We start from the raw sequence: 21,243 nt of genomic DNA, 5'->3' as shown, positions 1-21,243 counted from the left end.
TGTATATGACATTAGTTATTAGTCGTAAAATTACTAAGAAAACTCTATTCATAATACAAAAATATGAGATGCTATAGATTGTGAAAGGTAACTATAGTATAAGAGAAGATTATATATAGTAATTAGTAACCGAAAAAAAATATAATAATAATAAATTGAAGGCCAGGTCTCTCTCACCAGTCACCAAACCGTGGAACCTGTGACTTAATTCTTTTTGCACGCGTAAAGACACAAAGCCAAGACTTGGGTTGACAGGTATTAAGGTCAAGTCTTTTACATGCAGTACCTTTGTACGTACATGGTAAAGTACCTTTGTGAGAGAAATGAAGATGGAGTTGTTTGCCGATGAAAAAAAAAAAAAAAAAAGCATCTTATTATTAATCTCAAATTCAACTCTTAATATTTAAACCTTTTATATCGAATCAATTATTTTTTTTATTATTATTTAAATAAAAAAATCACTACAAAATAAATTTGTTTTACTTTTCCCTATCAAACTTTTTTTTTTTTTTTTTTCATATGAATCAAATTTTGCTATAGTTTCAGACCACTAAACAAACAAAGTCCAATGCCAAACAGTCTCGTGTGTCTCAACACAAAATCTTATTATTATTATTATTATTATATAACAGCCATCGCGTTATATAATTATATTGATATATTCTTATAAAAAAATCCTTAACAAAACATTCAATTAATTAAATATCATTTTGTTGCGTTATTTGTATTGGATTTGTTTTTGGGATAGTTAAAAAAGCATGTTGTTAAATATGAAAAATATTTGGAATAATACAGTTTTTATTACAGCTCTTTACAAATTTACGTGATAGTTCACATGAATGCCACTTAGCACAGGATGGATAAAAAAAACTTACGCAACAAAATCTAATAGGCAAATTTAATTGTTTAGTATGTGTTACGTCAATTTGTAAAGAATTAATTGTAGTAAAAAGTTGCATTACTCCTAGTATCATTATTTCAATGAGTAATGCTACTTTGCTATCTACAACTTATAGACACATGTCAATTAGCAAGTGGTTGGAGCCACGTCAGTCGTGAAAAAGTTTGAACTCCCTCTAATCGCATGATAACACACGTACGTGTGTAGAAAAGAGGCCGGAGAGGGGTGCGTTGAAGTCGCCGGTGTGTTCAGGCACATATATAAGAATGAGAAACAATTTACCTGAAAAATTAACGAGGCTAGCTATTGGCGTGATCCTTTGTAAGGAACAAGTACCATGCAGAATCCTTATCATCCACGTATAGCTGGCAGTAGAACACATCGATCGATAGAATTTATCTATCTGGCATGGATGCGTTTCCTTTCGATTTCAAGAGCTTTGTTGATCAGGTCATTTTCCCTCATCAGGCAACTTGGAGGTGGCTCACAGTGGTGGTGGGCAAGGTAGAATATTGATTCTGTATGGGATTCTTCATTTAGAGACGAAGATCAGATACTCAAAAGGTTCACTCGGACTATCCTGGCCTGCTGGATGTGGGGAATTCATGATTCTTTTTAAGAAAGTTACTGATCTTGACCACTCACCTGCAGGGGCGCATGCACATACCATGCGCCTGGAGCCTGGAATTGTAATGGCCAAAATGATCAGAAAGATCGATTGAGCTCCAATTTAAACGAAGATTATTACAACATATATGCACTACTTACTACTCCTACATTTAGTCTACAATATTATCCAAAGATAGGAAATGACCTGGAAAGTTGTTGAATCTAGCTAGTAGAGACTTGGTCTTCAAAATGTTATATACTAAGCTTTACGAACGGTATTAGAGTTTTTTTTTTTTTTGTATTTTTTTTTTTTTTTTATAATTCAAATAAGGGAAGCGGGTTACAGAAAATCAAACAACAAAATAGGGGTGGGCATCCCAACAACAAAGCCCAAACGGAACATGCAGTACAAAAACAGATACAGAACGAGAACCAGACAGTAGGCAATGGTTTTGTTCATGATCCCAAAAGAACCATAAACAAGCCGGGTATTTCTAAGAGCCGCACAAGGTGATGACAAATGGCAAAAGAACTCGGTAAAGTGTTCTATGTGGTAGAGGTAACAACCACCGTTAAGTGATTGTTGCAGGGAAGGTACTGTAGATAACCGAGTTGGAGCCATTGATAGATGACCACAAGCAACAAAAATCTCTTCCACAAGATCAAACCATTTCATGACAGGGAGATAGTAACCCACATGAAACAAGAAATACAACAAATAAAAACCGGAAATACAGAAAATACAACAAACAAAAAAAATGACAAAACAAAATAACAACACCGGCGGAGGAGAGCTGTTGGAGGTATTCGCGTGAGATAGTAAATATTTAACCAACGGTATTAGAGTTGGTATGGACAACTTAATATTGATTATGTGAAGACCATGTTAAATAGTCTTCATTCTTGGTTTGTGGGGTAATCTTATATGTATAGCTCACCGTCTAGCAAAGAGCTACAACCACTAAAAGATTATCCAGTAATTGACAAGCAGTTTGTTTCATTATGATTTTAATTGAAAAAACAAAAGTTTTACCTCAAATAAATAATAATAATAATAAAGGATTAAGCAAAATTATTTGGAATGCGAGCACTTATATATAGTCATTTTGTCATATTTTTAACCCAACATTTAACAAAGACTAGCTTGCCACTTATCGGACTAATAAAAACATGTTAGCAAGAATAATTCTAGGTGGCTTATGATGTAGCTATTAAAATCATCATTTGATCAAAATTTAATACTAATAAATCAAAAGCCCAATGATGATTTTAATAGCCACATCATTCTTAGTAGACACAAGTAGAACACAAGTAGGCCATCTAGTATTACTCTGTTAGCGTCCCCAAAAAGTAGCTCAATCGGCTGGGACCACGTCTAATGAAGCGGAGGTCACTAGGTTCGAATCTCCCTCCCACCTCTTGTGCGGACATGTCAAAAAAAAAAAAAAAAAAGAATTACTCTGTTAGCAATAGTACAACATATACGTCACCATACCACATAAACAATATTTATGTCCAGAAATAAAAACAAAGGAAAAGAAAAAGGAGATAGAATATGAAAAGAATTAAAAATAAAAAAAATAATAATAAAAAAAAAATGATGGAGAGGCTATAATCATTTATTGAGAATGACAAATGAAACTTTGGTAGGGGCCTTCCTTTTTGTTCTTTTTTTCCTGAAAACTGGCATATTCTGTCAGATACGAACGATCGATCATACCAATATTTGGAATCCTTATCATCCCTTTTTGATTTTTGATTTTTGATTTTTTGGTGATCGAGCAAATGTGAATCCTTATCATCAAGTTTATTCTTGGTAAAGCAATCCCTATGGATACCCATTCTTTCTATAGAACGCTACTAAAGCTTTGAAGTCTTTCGTCGTCTCTGTGCATGCGGTCCCTCTTTACAAGTTGGAGGTGGTCATCTTGGTCTGAGAGAGATGTGCTTAGATTCTTCAATGGACCCGAAATTGTTGATGATGATCGAGTCAAATGCTCCGGGCTTATATTAATTTGTTGCCGTCTAACCATGATTCCGCATACTACAAAAGTCCACCCTTGGGACCTCAAAGAGTTATAGGGGGAATATTGAGGATAAGCAGAAAGACATATATAACACTTTGAATACATATATATGGTTTAATTCCTCCATGTGTCTCCATTATAAATGTTTGTGCATCTATATGCATATAAATATGTTGAAGACACAGTGATCGCACGACCGACCGACCTTGACCAAGAATGCTTGCATGCTAGCTAGAGAGAGATTCCAGGTAAAGAGACATGTTGGGAATACTAGAAGGGGATACCTAGCTCAAGTGGTTAAGTTAGTAACAAGTCTTGTAGAGAGAAAAGAAAGAATACGAATATATGTGCATCTTTCCCTTCTCTTCATGGCTTTAGCCAGATGTTGTCCTATATGACTGAATAAGATTCTCGTTAATTAGGCATGATTTTCAGCTTACATTCTCTAGTGAAATACGTACATTGTCAGGTGTCATCTGTTGGTGTACGTGGTATGGTATGGCCTTGACAGGTTAGTGGCATTGAATTCTGTCTTCTACAACCTTTGTCAGGTATGGGGTAGTGCTACGGCATGGGCTGAGCTAGACTTTTAGGTAAGAGGGGATCGGCCAAAAAAAATTACAGAAGTTTAAAAATATATAATTTTTTGGGGACTATGTACTGCTCTCTTAATATTGTTGTAGTTCCGCCCCTAGCTACATGTCTGTTGGCTGTATTAAGGTGGTTGTTGGATTCTTTACTAGGACAATCAAGACGAGGTGGCCGAGCGATTATCCTGTGCAATGCACTTATCTTTGCTCTTTGATCTACTTGTTGGTAGATCCATCTGGCCCATCAGGACCCATAGCTTGGGCCTAATTACTTGACCCAAATGAACCTTTTCAGCTTGGGTCTAGCCCGGTGGATACAACGTACAAGTATCAATATTGACATCCAAACAGCAAGCATATTTCAATTACTAATTAAAAAAAAAAAAAAAATCTAACTAAACATATGGGCGAGCCTTTGTGCGCCTTGGATTAGCTGTCCTAGCCCAAGTTACTAGCGCCTAGATAGTTGGGGCCTGGGCTCAGGATGCCATAAACCTTCATACGTACAGAATGCTTGGGGGGTACTGGGGTACTAGTAGGGGTGTCAAAAATTACCGAGAAACTGGGGTTCCGGTTCCGGTTCCGGTTTGAAAAATCCAAAAACCGGGTACTCCGGTTCCGGTACCGGTTTTTAGTACCCGGTTTTTACCGGGAATACCGGAACCGGGTTTCCATTTTATTTAATATATATATATATATATATTTTACACTTAGGTTTAGGTTTAGTGTATTTTAAAAAATTAAATTTTTATTTCTAAGGCCCAAATAGGCAAAAACATTGATTTTTTAGGATTTTTGGACTTTTTTAGATTTATTTTTTAATTATTTGGAACAATCACAACAAAGCCCCTTAAATTTAGACAAATAAACTAATAGATTTTTTTAAAAATGGGTCAACTTATGAAAAAAAAAATTGGCTTATTTTAGGCCCAATACCTAAAATAAGCCCAAAAAGCAATTTTTTAAAAAAACCGGTTACCGGACCGGGTAAAACCGGAACCGGCCGGGAACTGGGACCACGGGGTTCTAGTTCCGGTTTCTCAAAATTGAGAACCGGAATACCCCAATTCCGGTTTTGGCCAAAAATCGAGAAACCGGACCGAATTTACACCCCTAAGAGGTAGTGGCTTTTGGGGTCGTCGCTTCACTAGCTTGGATGGAATAAACAACCTAAAAACTAGTTTTGAGGCTTTATTTGTTTAAAATGTGTTTTGACCTGATATAAGTGTAAAAAAAAAAAAATAAATAAATAATTAATTTTTTTTAAAAAAAAAAAGGTGTAAAAATTAATTTTGTAATTTTTTTTTTTTAATGTTTTGTGTTGGAATTATTTGTTGATATTTTTGTTTTGAGAAACAAAATAAAATAAAGTATTCATCCTTGTCATCAATGTGATATGACTAAAACAGACCACCAACAGAACTCTTTTTTTTTTTTTTTTTTTTAAAAAAAAAATTACAATTTATCCCTTTAAAATTGACAGCGTTTTTCAATTCGAACATCAAAGTTTTAATTTTTGTAATCCACTCCCACAAAGTTCCAATTTTTTTCAATTCCCATATTGCCCCTAATTTTTATTTTTTATAAAAAAAAAAATAATAAAATAAAATTTGAGGGTGCAAAAATGACCGGAGGACCAAATGGGTGGCTAGAGCCACCTCAAAAAAAAAAAAAATTTAATTTTTTATAAAAAATAAAAAAATAAAAATTATGGGCAATATGAAAAGTTTTGAATACAATTGGTCAAATTGAAAAATTTTGGAACTTTGGGAGAATGGATTGCAAAAATTGAAACTTTGATGTTCGAATTGAAAAACGTTGTCCACTTTAAATGAGTAAACTGTAATTTTTCCTTTTTTTTAAAAAGGTCCCATACCAAAAGAATTTATTATAACCCCCTCCAACGGGATCCTGATCCCCTGAAATCCTCAGGGGATTCCAAATTCTGAAATTAGGGGATCATGGCCGTCCATTTTAATCCAAAGGCCAGGATTCCGCCACGTGTTTCACTAAATTAAAAAACCTTTAAAATAATAAAATAATAATTAAATGTTAAAAAGTAATTATAAAAGAAAATAATATAATAATGAAATTTAAAAACAAAAAATAATAATAAACTTGGGGTGGCTATAAAAGAAAATAATATAATAATGAAATTTAAAAACAAAAAATAATAATAAACTTGGGGTGGCCGGCCACCCCAAGTTTATTATTATTTTTTGTTTTTAAATTTCATTATTATATTATTTTCTTTTATAATTATTTTTTAAATTTTAAATGTTATTTTATTATTTTAAAGGTTTTTTAATTTAGTGAGACACGTGGCGGGATACTGGCCTTTGGATTAAAATGGACAGCCAAGATCCCCTAATTCCAGAATCTGGAATCCACCGAGGATTTCAGGGGATCCGGATCCCCTCCAACGTTCTTGAAGGGACCTTATTACAATCAATTTTCTTTGAGATCTTCATCACACATATCCCGATTCAAATCCTCTCCAGAATATGGATAGCATGGTATTCAGTTTATAGTTGTGATTTTTTTAAAGAAATCTTAGTGTCACAAATGTGCCACGTATCTTCGCAATAAAAAATATTAATTAATATTTAAAAAATAAATAAAAACAAAAAAAAAAAAAACGATGGGTGGCCGGCCACCCCTAAGGGCCAAACTAAAAAAGAAAATAAAAGAAAAAATTAATGGGTTGTCACATGGGGATGGTCCGGCCACCCTTGACCAGCCATTGGGAGTGGCTCTCAAGCGACCATTAGCTAAAATGGGGAGGTCTGGCCACCCCCTATGGCCAAGATGGGGTGGCCAGCCACTCCTTATTTTTGTATTATTATTTTTTAATCGTAAATAATATTTTATTCTTTTTTTTTTTGGTTAGTGAGACGTGTCTCATTTGTAGTTCTAAAATTTTTGAGAAAAAATTCTAACTATGAACTGAATGTTTTCCCATCTACTTTGAACCGGAGATGATAAATTCCCCCGTATCCTCACTAGTCTACCGCCATTAATTGTGGGTTTCTATCATCTAGAAGGGAGGAGAAGAAAGAGTGCAGAAAACAAAGAAATGTGGAGGAAAGTAACAAAAGTCTCTTGGGTTTGTGGAATAAGTTATAACGGGGCTGTTGAGGAAACAGGTCTGAGTTGGGCTTCCAGCTATATAACGCTGTTGCAAGAATAACAAACTAGGCCTATTGACTATTTCTACGCAATGAGGCTGCATGGCCTTAATTTTTTGATCCATGCAGAGTCTGGTGGGAAATTATTGTACTGAGATGCAGGGACGAGTCAGCCCCGGTCGGAAAACTCGTACATACTTTTGGGCCTTCTGACAATTTGTCCACCAGCAGTGGCTACTGCATACTGTCGATGTGTTCTCTAGATCTATTGGTAGTGAGTTTTGGACTGAAATCTCTTGCAGTATTTGTTTTTAAGATATTGCACATTATGTATTATGTAATTAGTTTAATTTGGACTGTTCATTTTAGATGAATAGTTCAAATTCTATCATGTTCTTTTTTTCTTTTGTCTTTTTCAGCTGCTAGCTTCTTAGTTTGTTGTGACTGGCTAACAGGGACGGAGCCAGCTTTTAATTTGAGAAATGCTCAATTGACAAAAAGTACCTTTATTTAAAATTTTTTTTTCTTGTAATTTTGGGGGTACTAGGGCCCTCCAAATCCCTCCCTAAATCCGTCCCTGCTGGCCAACCTCTTCATCACTCTTACCACTATGCGTCGCTGAGGGGTTGGCGATTACTAAAAAGAGAGAAAGTTCTAGATTTTGAACAAAAATTTCCTTCAAATTGAAATCTCTTCAACCCAATTTTTTAGCGCGCATATATATATATATTAATAATATGAATAAAAAAGAAGAAGGTGTTTTTCATATGCTTTATGATTTTCACCGGCCCAAAGTGTAATCCAATCCTAATGCACATCTTTTTTTTTTCTTTTTCCTTTTTTGACAAGAGCGTTCGATGCTTCGTCTCAACTACAGTTTACAAGAATAAACCATTAGATGTAGGCTCCTTATTTGGGTATTGACCTTTTCAACTCTCAGACATAATGATCACATCTCACTACTTTTGAAAGAAAGTTGGTAAACATAAAGAGGGGAGAGGTTCCAAGATACTTCCACTTTGTTTCCAGAATTTGGATGATAAAAAAGTAGGATGGATAATGGATTAATAAAAGGCATTGAATCTAACCTTCTTTTTTTTTTTTTTCTCTTTTTTTCTTTGACAATGATTTTTTACACTGCCCAACCTTTTATTTTCTTTGGGCATTGTCTAACTTTAAGCTGCATTTGTTTCGACGTAAAATATTGCTCAAAAAATGCTTTCGTGCATAAGGATAACATATTGTTCAACAACAATTCATAGAGGAAAAATATGGTTTACATTTTTACACCTGTTAAGAGGCGTAAGCCATTTTTCGGAGCTTGTCTCCCTTGATTTCCCAAAACCGCAACACCATTTACTTCCATAGAAGAACTCAGCTTTTACCCGTTAGAGCACTAGCAGCAAATGATATGTCATTCATTTTTGTATGTTTAATTAGAAAAAGAATTTAAACAAAATAACTACAAAAATCCACTTACATTAGATTCCCTACATTTAACTAACCATCAATGGGTGTTACAGCTTTTCCCAATGTGTAGGGAATCAAAAATGATTCTTTATACATTATTTTAATATAAACATTTTATTTTTTATTTTTACTCTTTCATCTTTTTGTCTTTAATTGGAGATTGTGTTGGAATTTTGTGAAAAAAAGTTAAGATAGGTAAAAAACTTGTATTTTATAAATAAATAATATTTTAATGGTATAGAAAAAAGGTAAAGAAAAATATTATGAAATATATTTTTATAGAAAAACAAAAAATAGTTTTATACCTTAAACTTAAGGAAAATAAAAAAGAAGTTACCGCTAGTGCTCTTTTACACATCTCGCTCGTCACCCCCCTATGTCATCTCGACCCCACTTACGGTAACTCTCAACTGTATGGAGGAACCCGGCCACTCCTCTACCCAACACCACATTCCTCTGCCTGCCGCTCGCCATTTCCTTGCGGCATTGTAACCTCTCAGCCTCCTCCCATCCAAACAATTGACCCATTCCTTGCATTGCAGCTTCTCGACAACTTCCTCCTCCCTCCAAAGAAAAAAAAAATGGTCTCTTCGCGTTGTCAGTTTTCTGGAGCCTTTTTATCTTAATTGTGGGGTCTCTTTTTTGAATTGTTAGCGACTGCATGTGACTGACATTGTCAATATATATATATATATATAATTTTTTTTTTAGCAAATAATCACCGAAAACATTTTTTTCCCCAAAAAATTAATTTATTGAGACAAGAGTTATAATAACTGTTCTTAAAAAGTAACTCAATCGGTTGGGACCATAATTAATAAAGTGGAGGTCACTAGTTCGAATCTTTCTCTTTCCTCTTCTGTGGACATATAAAAAAATAAAAAATAAAAAATTACAATAACTCAAAGACAAAGAATTTTCTTGTATCAATCTGCTGGAATTACACCTAATGAAGTGAAAATTATTAGTTTAAATCTCCTATTTCTCTTATGTAGACATGCTAAAAAAAAAAAAAAATTATAACTCTTAACTCTTAAGTTCATTATCTCTTAATTTATTGTAACTTTTAACTATTAAATTCTTTATTTTTTGAATTATTGTAAACCTTATCTCAATACACTTTACCAAATCCAAATTATGATGATATGGACGCAAGATAATTGGATGATATAACTTTATAAGACCCCCTCAGAAAGGAAAAGAAAAGAAAAGAAAAGAAAAAAAGATAAGATCCGAATCCGAGATTCCCCACCGATAATTGAAGAAGCCTACGATGCTTTAGACCGAGTCAATTGGCGTTCCACGTCGTGGCTGCTACAAAAAGCCACGGTTCAAACGTTTCAATCAAGCTTGGCTGGCGACAAATTCCCGACGAAGCAGCCGACATGACAAGTAGAGAGAGACCAAGTTGGACACGTATTTAAGCTGTGTTTGTTTAATCGGAAAAGTAATAATCATCTTCAGCTTTGTTCCGAGCTGTTTCCTTCAACTCTTGCTTCTCCAATAAAAACTCCGATTTGTGGTTTGCTTTTGGTTTTTGTCACTTGTCTGCATCAAAATAATTTCTTTTTTTTTTTTTTTGGTGTGAATTAAAAAAAAATCATTATTTTTATTCTCATTTCAATCAACTAATAGTATTAGAATTTTAATATGACTATATAACTATTCTTCTCTATCACCCATAATACATTAACCAATTAAGTTCAAATCATTTTTTTTATATAATATAATGTGTAGACCATATTAAATCCAGTAATAAAACTTATTTCACACTAGATATTTAAGAAAATTTCTTTTACTTGATTTATTAAAACACGAACCCATTTGATATTATATGTCCAAGTGCACGAATCTCTTATTAATTTGAGATTTGTGCACTTATTGTTGGCATATTGTGATCAAATCTATTAGAGAAAACAAGTATAAATATGATAAAAAGTATATTTGCTACAGGGGTGAAGCTAAACACAACCATGCACGTCGGCAAATTTTTTTTTTTTTTTTTTTTTTCTAATATTAAAAAATTAAAAAATATATATATATAGCCTGACTGCTGTGAATCACGGCCTTTGTACAAAGCACCAAGATGAACAAACCCATCAAAGCTACAGATTTTTGAATTTTCCTTGCATCTCTTATGGTGAATAAGAGGCGAGAAATGAAAGATGAGACAGATAGAGTCACCATTATACCGACCCGAAGGTTGTCGGGTCCACGTCGGACTCCGCGTTGGAAAAAGCCACGTCAGTCGCAATCCCCAGTACGTCCGGTCACTGTTTTGGGCTGCCCGCACTTTTGATATTTAGTGTAAAGGTTTGACCGGAGTTTAATGCTTCAAACAGAGTGGTCGTCTTCCGCCACAATACGACGGGATGCTTTTCTGTTTTACGTTTTGGCGCGTACATGATCCACGTACCGCAATTTCATACGAAAAGATTTGGCTCCTCAAGAAAGAAAAATACAAGAGGAAAAGCTCAACCACGCTTTTACATGGTTCAATTTCAAAAGGACCATTAAGTGAAAAGTCAAAACTAAATATAGATAAAACTTTGATTAGTCCATGTTTTCCCTCAAGTTGGTGTCTCGAGAAAATTTTGAGTACAAAATTGTGTTCCAGTATTGTTGGTACAGTGGCAGCACGCACAAGGTTTTCAGTGCACTTGATTATTTTTTTTGTTTTTTTGGACATGTTCCTACAAAATTGAAAGATAAATTCAAACTAGTGACATTCACTTTATTAGGTGTGGTTCTAGTCAATTAAGTTACCTCTTGAGGACGGTGCGCCTAGTATTTGAAGAAAATTAAAGGTCAAAATAGTACACCGATCGCAGCATAACCATTTTCAATGCTTAAGATAGTGAGACGTGAGAAAGGGAATAAAAAGAATTTGAATATGAGCAAAATAACTACTTTCCTTTGGGGAAGGATGGCCAATGGTTACTTTTATTTTTGGTTTTTGGTTTTTGTTTTTAATTATTATTATTATTATTGTATTATTCACTTATTTTCTTTTTTAGTTTATTTTTCGTTTGGAAACTAAGCCAAGGGAGATTTTCCTATGTGCATAATTCTATGTGAGCTCGGGCACGGAGTTGGGGTCGAGCATGCCTTGTAAGTTGTTGGGCCTTTGGTCAGGCCCATTAAGTTTTGTTACATCTTGGGCACTCTAAGTAGGTGTTGCAATTCGTGTTCGCATGTCGGGTTTAAGTCGTTTTGAAGAATTTGTATATGACTTTATAAGTTAACCCTAACTCGACTAATTTAATTTAATTAAATAGGTCAAACCTCTCAACTATAACTCTTTAATTTTGTATTAAGTTCGTGTCGGGTTCATGGGTTATATTAAAAATTGCCGTCCAGTATGTCACGTGTTGGATTCGGGTTGCGTTGAAGTATAGATATAAGACTATATAAATCAACCATAACCCAACCCATTAAATGAAACAGGTCAGACTTCTCAACCCTAACCCTTTAATTTTATATCGGGTTCACAAGTCGTGTAAAAAATTGTCAGTTCTAACTCTAAATATACACGTGTAATTAAACGGTTAAGACTTTCAACCCTAACCAGTTAATTTCGTGTATAGATTTTCAACCCTTTAGTAAGGGTGTCAACCCAGTCCCGGTTACCGGCCGGTTCCAGTTTGTACCGAGTAACCAATTTTTTAAGAAAATTGTTTTTTTTTTTTTATTGTTTTTTTTAACCGGTTTAATCTATATATATATATATATATATACACACCCGGTTCCAGGTGCCAAAAACCGGGACTGGAACTGGGGTTTCCAGTTTTTTGTTTTTTGCCACTGGAAGCGGCTCCCTGGTTTCCCGGTTTTTCAGTTTCAGTTCTAGTTCTTCAATAATTTTTGACACCCCTACATGTAAGTGTAAAATGAATAAGCCACGTATTAAAAAAAATTACAAGTGTGATTGATTAATACAACGTATGTAGACTCAAATTCAATAGAAGCTCTTTGATTAAATGGTATTCCAACCTATTATATTCCGGTCAAACTGAAAAATTTGCCAAAATATCAAATTATTCACATAGCACTGTAAAAATCAGTGTATTTCTATTGTATAAAGGGAAGAGTATAAATGTGGGATATCATTTGGGCATCTTTGGCTTGTGCAACTTTTCCATACCTCCTTTTTGGGCGATGGAAAATGATCATTTTTAGGAATTATCTAGATTAAATGCCCTAGCATTTGTATGCCACACAACAATTCTCAAAAGGTGATATATATAAGCAAATTAAAAAAGAAGAAGAAGAAGACAATTTATCATTAATTAATAGTTAGATATGATTGGAATCCACATATAAAAGTTAAGAGTAGCGTTATCATGATAGAATGAACACCAATTATACACCTCTTTTTTTAAAAGAAGAAAAGCAAGGCTTAACTAGAAATTGAGGCGAACGACTAAAACCCAAGCACAGTCAAGCCAATCATTCACCTCTTCATATCACTTTCATCAACCCCTTGGGAAAACACTACCATCCTTCCTTTCCAATCAAAGGAAAAGAAAAATCAAAGCACCATACTCTAAGAGAAACCCCTTTGAATCGTCTAATATCAACGACACTTCTGTCACCATCACATGCTGCTGCTTCTTCCAATCCTCAATAATATAACCTACACCCAGTGTGACCCTCCAGGCTTCATTCATATTTGAAGACCTTTCCCCTGCCCCTGACCAATGCCTTAGCCGGAACTCCCAGATTCCATTGTTTTGCTCCGGTGAGTCTGAAAGTTGCACAGTATTTGTCTTGTGTTGGGTTTGTTGCAGTGCCAGAGCCAGAGCCAGGGCCAGAGCCAGAGTCCTGGCGGTTGGGGCACTGTGCTTTTCTCATTAATGTATTGTGTCTTTTTTACTCTTCAACGCCTGTGCGCCATTTATGGTGTAGTTAGAGTCCTGTAAATCAACGTAGAATTAGGACTAGCTTTAGCTTGATTCGGACACACTCACAAAAGAACAAAAGAAAAATCAAAACAGAGAGAGAGAGAGAGAAAGAGAGAGTGTTGGTCATTAATTTTACGTGGGATAGTTAAGATTTCTGTTGGGTGGTTTGGACAGAGGAACAGCATAGAATGCGAAATCAAAGCTCGTGATAAGAGGTTAGAGAATTTTGCAGAGCGCAATGAATAAACGCTCTTCTATTATTGTTCACAAGAGAGTCCAGGATGAAACTCCATGGACCCTGATGAACATTAACTTCCCATTATCGCAAACGGCCATGGGACGAGCTCGGGGAGGTCTGCTTAAGGTAGCGATATTCATGTTCGTGTTGATTCAGTGTGGCGTAGCTCAGCAACAACCGCCGCTGAACTCGAGCAATGACCGGTCAGCGTTACTCGACCTCCGGTCGTCGCTGGGGCTCAGAGGCAAAGACTGGCCGATAAAGTTCGACCCGTGCACGAACTGGACCGGTGTCTATTGCCAGAACGGGCGGGTCATTGGGATCAATGTGTCCGGGCTGAGACGAACCCGGGTAGGGCGGGAAAACCCGGAGTTCGCCGTGGATTCGCTGGCCAATTTGACCCTCTTGCAATTTTTCAACGCTTCTGGGTTTTATCTTCCCGGGTCTACACCCGGCTTGTTCGGCCAAAGCCTTAATGCACTCCAAATGCTCGATCTCCGGTCTTGCTCGGTGAACGGTCCGATTCCTTCGTCGCTTGGTAATTTGAGTACACTTAGTCGTTTGTATCTGTCTAATAATAGTCTTACTGGTATTATATCTCCTGCATTGGGACTGTTATCGGAACTGTCAGTTCTTGATCTTTCGCAGAACACACTTACTGGGTCAATTTCTTCTGGTTTTGAGTCTCTTGCCAATCTTACCAGGCTTGACCTTTCTTCTAATTTCTTATCTGGGCCGATTCCACCCGGTCTGGGTAACCTTTCTAGGCTCGAGTACTTGAATCTTTCTGATAATAGTTTCACTTCTTCAATACCTAGTCAATTGGGTGGCCTTTCTCTATTGAAAGAACTCGATCTCAGCAAGAATTCTTTATCCGGGTCATTGCCTGTGGAGTTGAGTGGGTTGAAGAGTTTGCGGGGGATGAATATTGGAGTGAATGTTCTGGAGGGTCCATTTCCTGATGGTTTGTTTATGAGTCTTAGTTCAAATGGTAATGCCACTGTTGTTGTGTTCAATCTCTCAAACAATCGGTTATATGGAGCTCTGAATTTGTCGTCTCTTGGGAAGTTTAGTTTACTTGATTTGTCCAATAACTATTTCCAAGGCAAGATACTTGATGCTAGTCAAAGCAATGTTACTGTTTATAAAAATTGTCTACAGATGGAGCCGGAGCAGAGGAGTTTGGAGGATTGTAGAAAGTTTTATGCCGAGGAGGGCTTGACTTTTGATAATTTTGGAGCCCCAGAGCCTACTCAGCCACCATCGCCAGTACCTGATTCAAAGACCAACAGAAGATTGATATACATAATGGCCGGTCTATTTGGTGGGATTGGTTTCATTGTGCTTTTAGTGTTTGTCATTCTACTGCTCCTGAGAATGTGTAACAAGGGCATTGCAGATCAAACAGGGACTGCAAATGTGGGGTCTGTGCCAGAAGGAGACAGTCCGTTACCCAAGGATCCTGTTTATATGACAGGTCTGGGAGAAACATATGCCTATGAGCAGATGCTTCACTTCACTGGTGATTTCAGCGAAGCAAATCTTATCAAACATGGCCACTCTGGAGACCTTTTCCGGGGATTTTTGGAGGGTGGGGTCCCTGTAGTAATCAAAAAGATAGATTTGCGTTCCTTCAAGAAAGAATCATACATGATGGAGTTGGAATTTTTTGGCAAAGTTTCACATACCAGGTTGGTTCCACTATTGGGGCACTGCTTGGAGCATGAGAACGAGAAGTTTTTGGTTTACAAAGATTTGCCAAACAGAGACTTGGCTAATTCCTTGCACAGAGTTACCAATTCCGAGGATGGCAATTTACAGTCTCTGGATTGGATTACAAGGTTGAAAATTGCAACAGGAGCTGCCGAAGGCCTAGCTTACCTACATCATGAGTGCACCCCTCCCCTTGTTCACAGGTATTATTGAACGGGATTATGTCTAAGATGTTTTCTCTTCATTCATACAAGTTAAATTGCTGGTTTCTTGAATTCCCACTTTTGATAGCAATATATGTGGTTTGCCTGTTGCCCGCTTAGAGTGCAATTCTTTGTTCTGAACAAGAATTTGCTTGTCCAGTAATGTTTGGTCTCTGATATGATATCCCTATTTAACTTGCTTTGACTGCTAGCGAAATAGGTGTTTAACTGGCTATTAAATTATTCCTAGGGAAAGGGCATTATGGCTGGTGCCTTCTTGGGCAGTTTAAGATTGCTTGATTTTTGTTTGGTATCATTGTTTTCAATAGACAGCAACCATTAAACTACAATTAGAGTTTCTGGGTTAAAGTATGTACTTAGGACTCTTGAGTCTTGACTTTTGATTTCAGACTTTAGTTTCCATCCTTTCTGGAGTTTTGCTTCAGATTTAACTCAGTTTTGACTGCAAATTTAGAGTTGATTTGTTTAAATGATGAAAGAAGGCAAAGAAAACCTAAATCTGTATTTGGAATTTTTTACTCGTTGAACTCTATTGCTGAATACTTTTTCAGGACCTAAAAGCTTTGTGACTTCCTATGATGAGGATCATACTCCAAGCATTGGATGTGGATGTTTTGATTGTAGTAGATTTATTTGATGTGGAATTTTGACCCTAAGCATCTAAGACATTAGACATACCTTAATGTTAAGAAGTGCTGTTGCAACCTAGTCTCTGATATAAGGTCCTGGGGAGTAATTAAACTGAAAGAACCTTTATTTCATGAAAAAACCCATGAGCGTTGCACGAATGCTGAAATCAAGAACCTGACAGTAAATACCGTCTTCTTCTTCTGGAGATTATCATGCCAAGATCATCTTATGGGGAAAGTTTTGAAAATTTTGAGCTATTTTCTGCAAATTTAGTAGGGACATTATCATCTAAATGATCTACTCAAATCAAAGATTTGGTTCATTAATTACTGTTTTCCAATTTTTTATTTTTTTTATTTTTTTAGCGTTAAGGAATTGGTACGTGTTTCCTACAACTGGGGATGACCCCTCATGAGACTTATTGTATGTAACTGCTGTTTTTCCACATGTAGTCATAGAACAAGGTTTCAACTTGGACCTTCAGTTCCTTTTAATGGAAAGAATCAGCAATATATGCTGTTGAAAAGAGATGTCTCTACTCCATGAGTTTGCTAACAAGATTATATGGTGATCCTTTCGCTTTCATTTAAGTCAATTTCAATTAGCAGTATTATATAATATGACTTTTCACATGCTTTTATTTCGGTTAATTCCATTTTTAGTTAAATATCAATTCCTTTGTAAACAGACTGCATAATCTTTTACTAGCTATATTTAGAAGTATTATGTCCAGTGGTGCAAATATTAAATGCATTCATATTTTTCGTGTTTGAAGAGATGTTCAAGCGAGCAGTATCCTTCTTGATGATAAGTTTGAAGTGCGACTTGGAAGCTTGAGCGAGGTTCATGCCCAGGAAGGGGATTCTCACCAAAATGCGCTCACAAGGTTTTTGCGGAAGCCACAGTAAGTACTTTATCAATTATACAATTTGCTTTGCATTTTGCATTCCCCAACCCCACAAAAAAATAAATAAATAAAAGCAAAAAAAGAATTTTCTTTTGCTTCAACATTTGTTGAGCTTTAACCTAGTATATATGTGCTCTTGGAGAGCATCATTGACAGCACAAGTTGGCATGTCTTGAGAGTTGGTTGATAAAAAAAAAAAGTAGTCTTAAAACAGATCATAATATAATAGAAATATTTGATAAAATATTGGGGGCCATAAAATGGGTCAAATTTTCAGATTACTGTGACCGAGTCTGTTCATCTTCTCACTTTGTTATAGGGAGTTTGACAGCTGCATGAATTGTAACTCCATATCAATGTAAATACTAGACGCATGTATGGTTTTCATCGTTTGGTCCCATGAAATCAATTACTTAAAAAGAATGTTTAATTCAATTGACTTACAAATTAATATGGAATCAAATTAAATGTCTTTTTCCTTGCCTATTCATTTTTTTTCCATGGTTAGATATGTTTATTGTGTTCTGTTTTCAAGTGTGACATTATTTTCCTATTGTTCTTGTGCAGAATCTCTGAACAAGGCCCTTCTGGTACGTATATTCACGTACATTTTCTGAATATTCTTTATTTCATTTATCTATTTGTCAACATACCAAGACAATTTAGATATGCATCCTCTTCATTTGATCATCCTTGACCTTCTTCTACTCCTTAGTGTGGGAATGGACTATATAATCCTGTGTGTATCAGTTTAATGCCCAAATTATTCTACACGTCCAGGAGAATAAGTGGATAATCTTGTGTAGGATTGATATGCTGAAGTTTAGACATAGATGAATATATATGCTACTATCTTCACAGATAATGCGTATTACTTCCCCTACAACTTGAAATTTTAGGTTGGTTCATACTTTGCTGAAGCAAGTCTGTTATTCAAAGAAAGTTGTTCAGCTTGGTAGAGTGGTGAGGAGAGTGGGCTATGTAGAATTTTTTTTAATGTATTTGGCATTTCAGAGATTCTATTCTCTTTGGAGAAGAAACTTAATAGCGCTTTGTTTAATTTCTTTGGTAATGGACAGGCTTATCATCAGCAACTTGCGCTTACGATGTATACTGTTTTGGGAAGGTCTTGCTTGAGCTTGTAACGGGCAAGCTTGGCATCAGCCAGTTAGATGATGCTAGTACAAGAGACTGGTTGGAACAAACGCTGCCTTGCATCAGCATATACGACAAGGAATTGGTAACTAAAATTGTTGACCCATCTCTAATAGTAGATGAGGATCTATTGGAAGAGGTATGGGCCATGGCAATCGTGGCCAGGTCGTGCCTTAACCCGAAGTCTTCCAGACGTCCCCCGATGAAATATATCCTCAAAGCTTTGGAAAACCCTTTAAAGGTAGTTAGGGAGGAGAGTTCCAGCTCTGCAAGGTTGCGAACAACGTCATCTAGGAGATCTTGGAGTGCTGCATACTTTGGTAGCTGGCGGCAAAGCTCCTCAGAAGGTGCCACCATTCCAGGCCATAGTGTCAGTGGCTTAAAACAGTCAGGGAGAGTAAACTCTCATGGAAGTGGTGGAAATGAATATTCATCTTCAAATAAAAGGTTATCCAGTGAAATTTTCCCTGAACCGGTTGAAATCCAAGACCTGGAGAGGCAAGATGAGCATTAGTTGTGAGGGTATTTGTTCTTCTTTATTGATGATATTGTGAGCTGCCTAGTCAGAGTCTTTCTGGAAAGGAACCTTTTTCCAATAGCCTCTCATGAGGGTCCAAAGCCATTTGATCGATGAAGATATTGTGGTACGTTGACCCATCTGATGAAGATTATCCGGTGGGGCAAGCATTGTTGAGGCCAATGAAATGGCTAAAGAAGTGTGTGTAAATTGAGCCAGATTCTTATAGGTTTTGAAAGCTTGTTTTTTGTCACAAGCTGCAATTTTTTCTCAGTAATGGATGCTTTCTCATAGATCCCATACGGGGGGGAATATAAGTTTGTAATAGGTTAGAAATATCTTCATGCAGGATTGTTGAATTTTAGTCGCCCTTAAAAAAAATTACTTGCCCAAAAAAGGCATTGTTGTACTTCCAATTTGTGTTAAGTATGACTTGAATTAAAAGTCATGGTGGGACCCAATGTTTTGTCTCCTTCTTCAAGTAGGAGAGGTTTTTTGGTTCAACCGGTTTACTCCTTTTGGGTTTAGGAGACTTTTGTTCAAGTTTGATTTGGAGTCCTTCTCCTATGTGTAATTGGACTCCTTGTTTGATTTATAGTAGGAGTCCTAGACCAACATGTAAAAGGAGAGTTAAAGCTTCTATATAAGGAACAAAGCACAAGGTGAATTTGTGTGTGCCAAAAACGTGAAGCACCAAAGAGAGGAGAAAAAAGAGAGAATTTGAGAGAAGGAGGTACAAGGGCAGCAAGGGTGTTTTCTTCTTGGTGGTTTTTGGAGGAGCCAAAAACAAGTGATTAGAAGAAAAAGGGTGTTGCAGAGTGAGAGAAGAAAATAGAGATCAGCCGACATCCGTTCCAGCAAAAGAAGAGTTTGTACATCTGTCTTTTGTATTCTATTTTGGGAATAATCTTTCTTGTGTGATAGTGAGATTTTGAGTGTATTGGGGCTTTGGGATCTAAGTGATTTTCTCTCTACTACTTTTGTACTCCATCTTTTGATAGTGGATTTTCTCCGGGTCGTCTTCGCCAGTGGATGTAGGCTTGTTAAGCCGAACCACTTAAATCTTTGTGTCGTGTGTGATTTGATTGCCTAATCTTTGTTATTCCGCATTCTTCTTATTTTTTCGCATCTCACGGGTCTTGGGAAATAGGATTAATTTCCTAACAACTGGTATCAGAGCTGTTGGTTCGAGTGGGAGCGATGGCAAGTGAAGAAGGAAAGATGGGAATCGAGAAGTTCGACGGCAAAGATTTTGGGTTTTGGAAGGTACAGATTGAAGATATTCTTTATGGGAAGGATCTTCATCAACCTCTTTTGGAAGAACAACCCGACGACATGGATGATAGCGAGTGGGCTCTTCTTGATCGTAAAGCCCTGGCAGTTATCAGGTTATCATTGTCAAAATCAGTTGCGCAAAACGTTGTAAAGGAGAAGACCACAGCAGGTCTAATGGCGGCCTTGTCAAGCATGTATGAGAAGCCGTCGGCTAACAACAAGGTGCATCTGATGAAGAAATTGTTCAACCTAAAGATGGCGGAAGGAGCTTCGGTGGCACATCATCTCAATGAGTTCAACACCATCACAAATCAATTGTCCTCGGTGGAAATTAATTTTGATGATGAGGTTCGCGTGTTGATCGTCTTGGCATCTTTGCCCAATAGCTGGGAAGCAGTGAGGATGGCTGTGAGTAACTCTGTAGGAAAGAGTAAACTAAGCTATGAAGACGTCAGGGATTTGATTCTCAGTGAAGAGGTTCGCAGAAGAGATGCGGGTGAAGCCTTTTGTTTTGGTGCTGCTTTAAACCTCGAGACTCGGGGCAGAGGACAAGACAGAAACTCTGGTCAAGGCAGATCAAATTCCAGAAAAGGGAGAAGCAAATCTAGATTCAGACAACAACCTGAGTGTTGGAACTGTGGCAAGACTGGCCACTACAAGAAGAATTGCAGGGAACTGCGGAAGGAGGCTGAGAACGATTATGCAAATGTAGTGACAGAAGAAGTATATGATGCCCTACTTCTTTCTGTTGACAGTCCCCTTGATTCTTGGGTCTTAGACTCAGGAGTATCTTGTCATACGACAGCGATCCGTGAAATTCTCGAGAACTATGTTGCTGGAGATTTCGGGAAGGTGTATTTGGCTGACGGAACGGCACTGGATGTTGTGGGCCTAGGCGATGTTCGCATTAGAGTTCACAGTGACTCGGTATGGAAGCTGCAAAAGGTCAGGCATG

General features: G+C 36.6%; 1 protein-coding gene across 1 annotated transcript; it reads left to right on the top strand.

The window, feature by feature from the left end:
* The first annotated feature begins 13,151 nt into the window (after positions 1 to 13,151).
* LOC132183774 (putative LRR receptor-like serine/threonine-protein kinase At2g16250) lies at positions 13,152 to 19,422 on the top strand. The gene is made up of 4 exons (XM_059597188.2): positions 13,152 to 15,783; positions 17,210 to 17,338; positions 17,909 to 17,931; positions 18,421 to 19,422. Exons 1-4 carry the CDS (start codon positions 13,868 to 13,870, stop codon positions 19,008 to 19,010), a joined length of 2,658 nt encoding a protein of 885 aa, XP_059453171.2. The 5' UTR covers positions 13,152 to 13,867; the 3' UTR covers positions 19,011 to 19,422.
* Positions 19,423 to 21,243: the final 1,821 nt, after the last annotated feature.

Source organism: Corylus avellana, chromosome 7 (assembly GCF_965113065.1).
Source record: "Corylus avellana chromosome 7, dhCorAvel1.hap1.2, whole genome shotgun sequence".
Lineage (NCBI taxonomy): Eukaryota > Viridiplantae > Streptophyta > Magnoliopsida > Fagales > Betulaceae > Corylus > Corylus avellana.
This window is presented reverse-complemented; position numbering and strand designations above follow the sequence as displayed.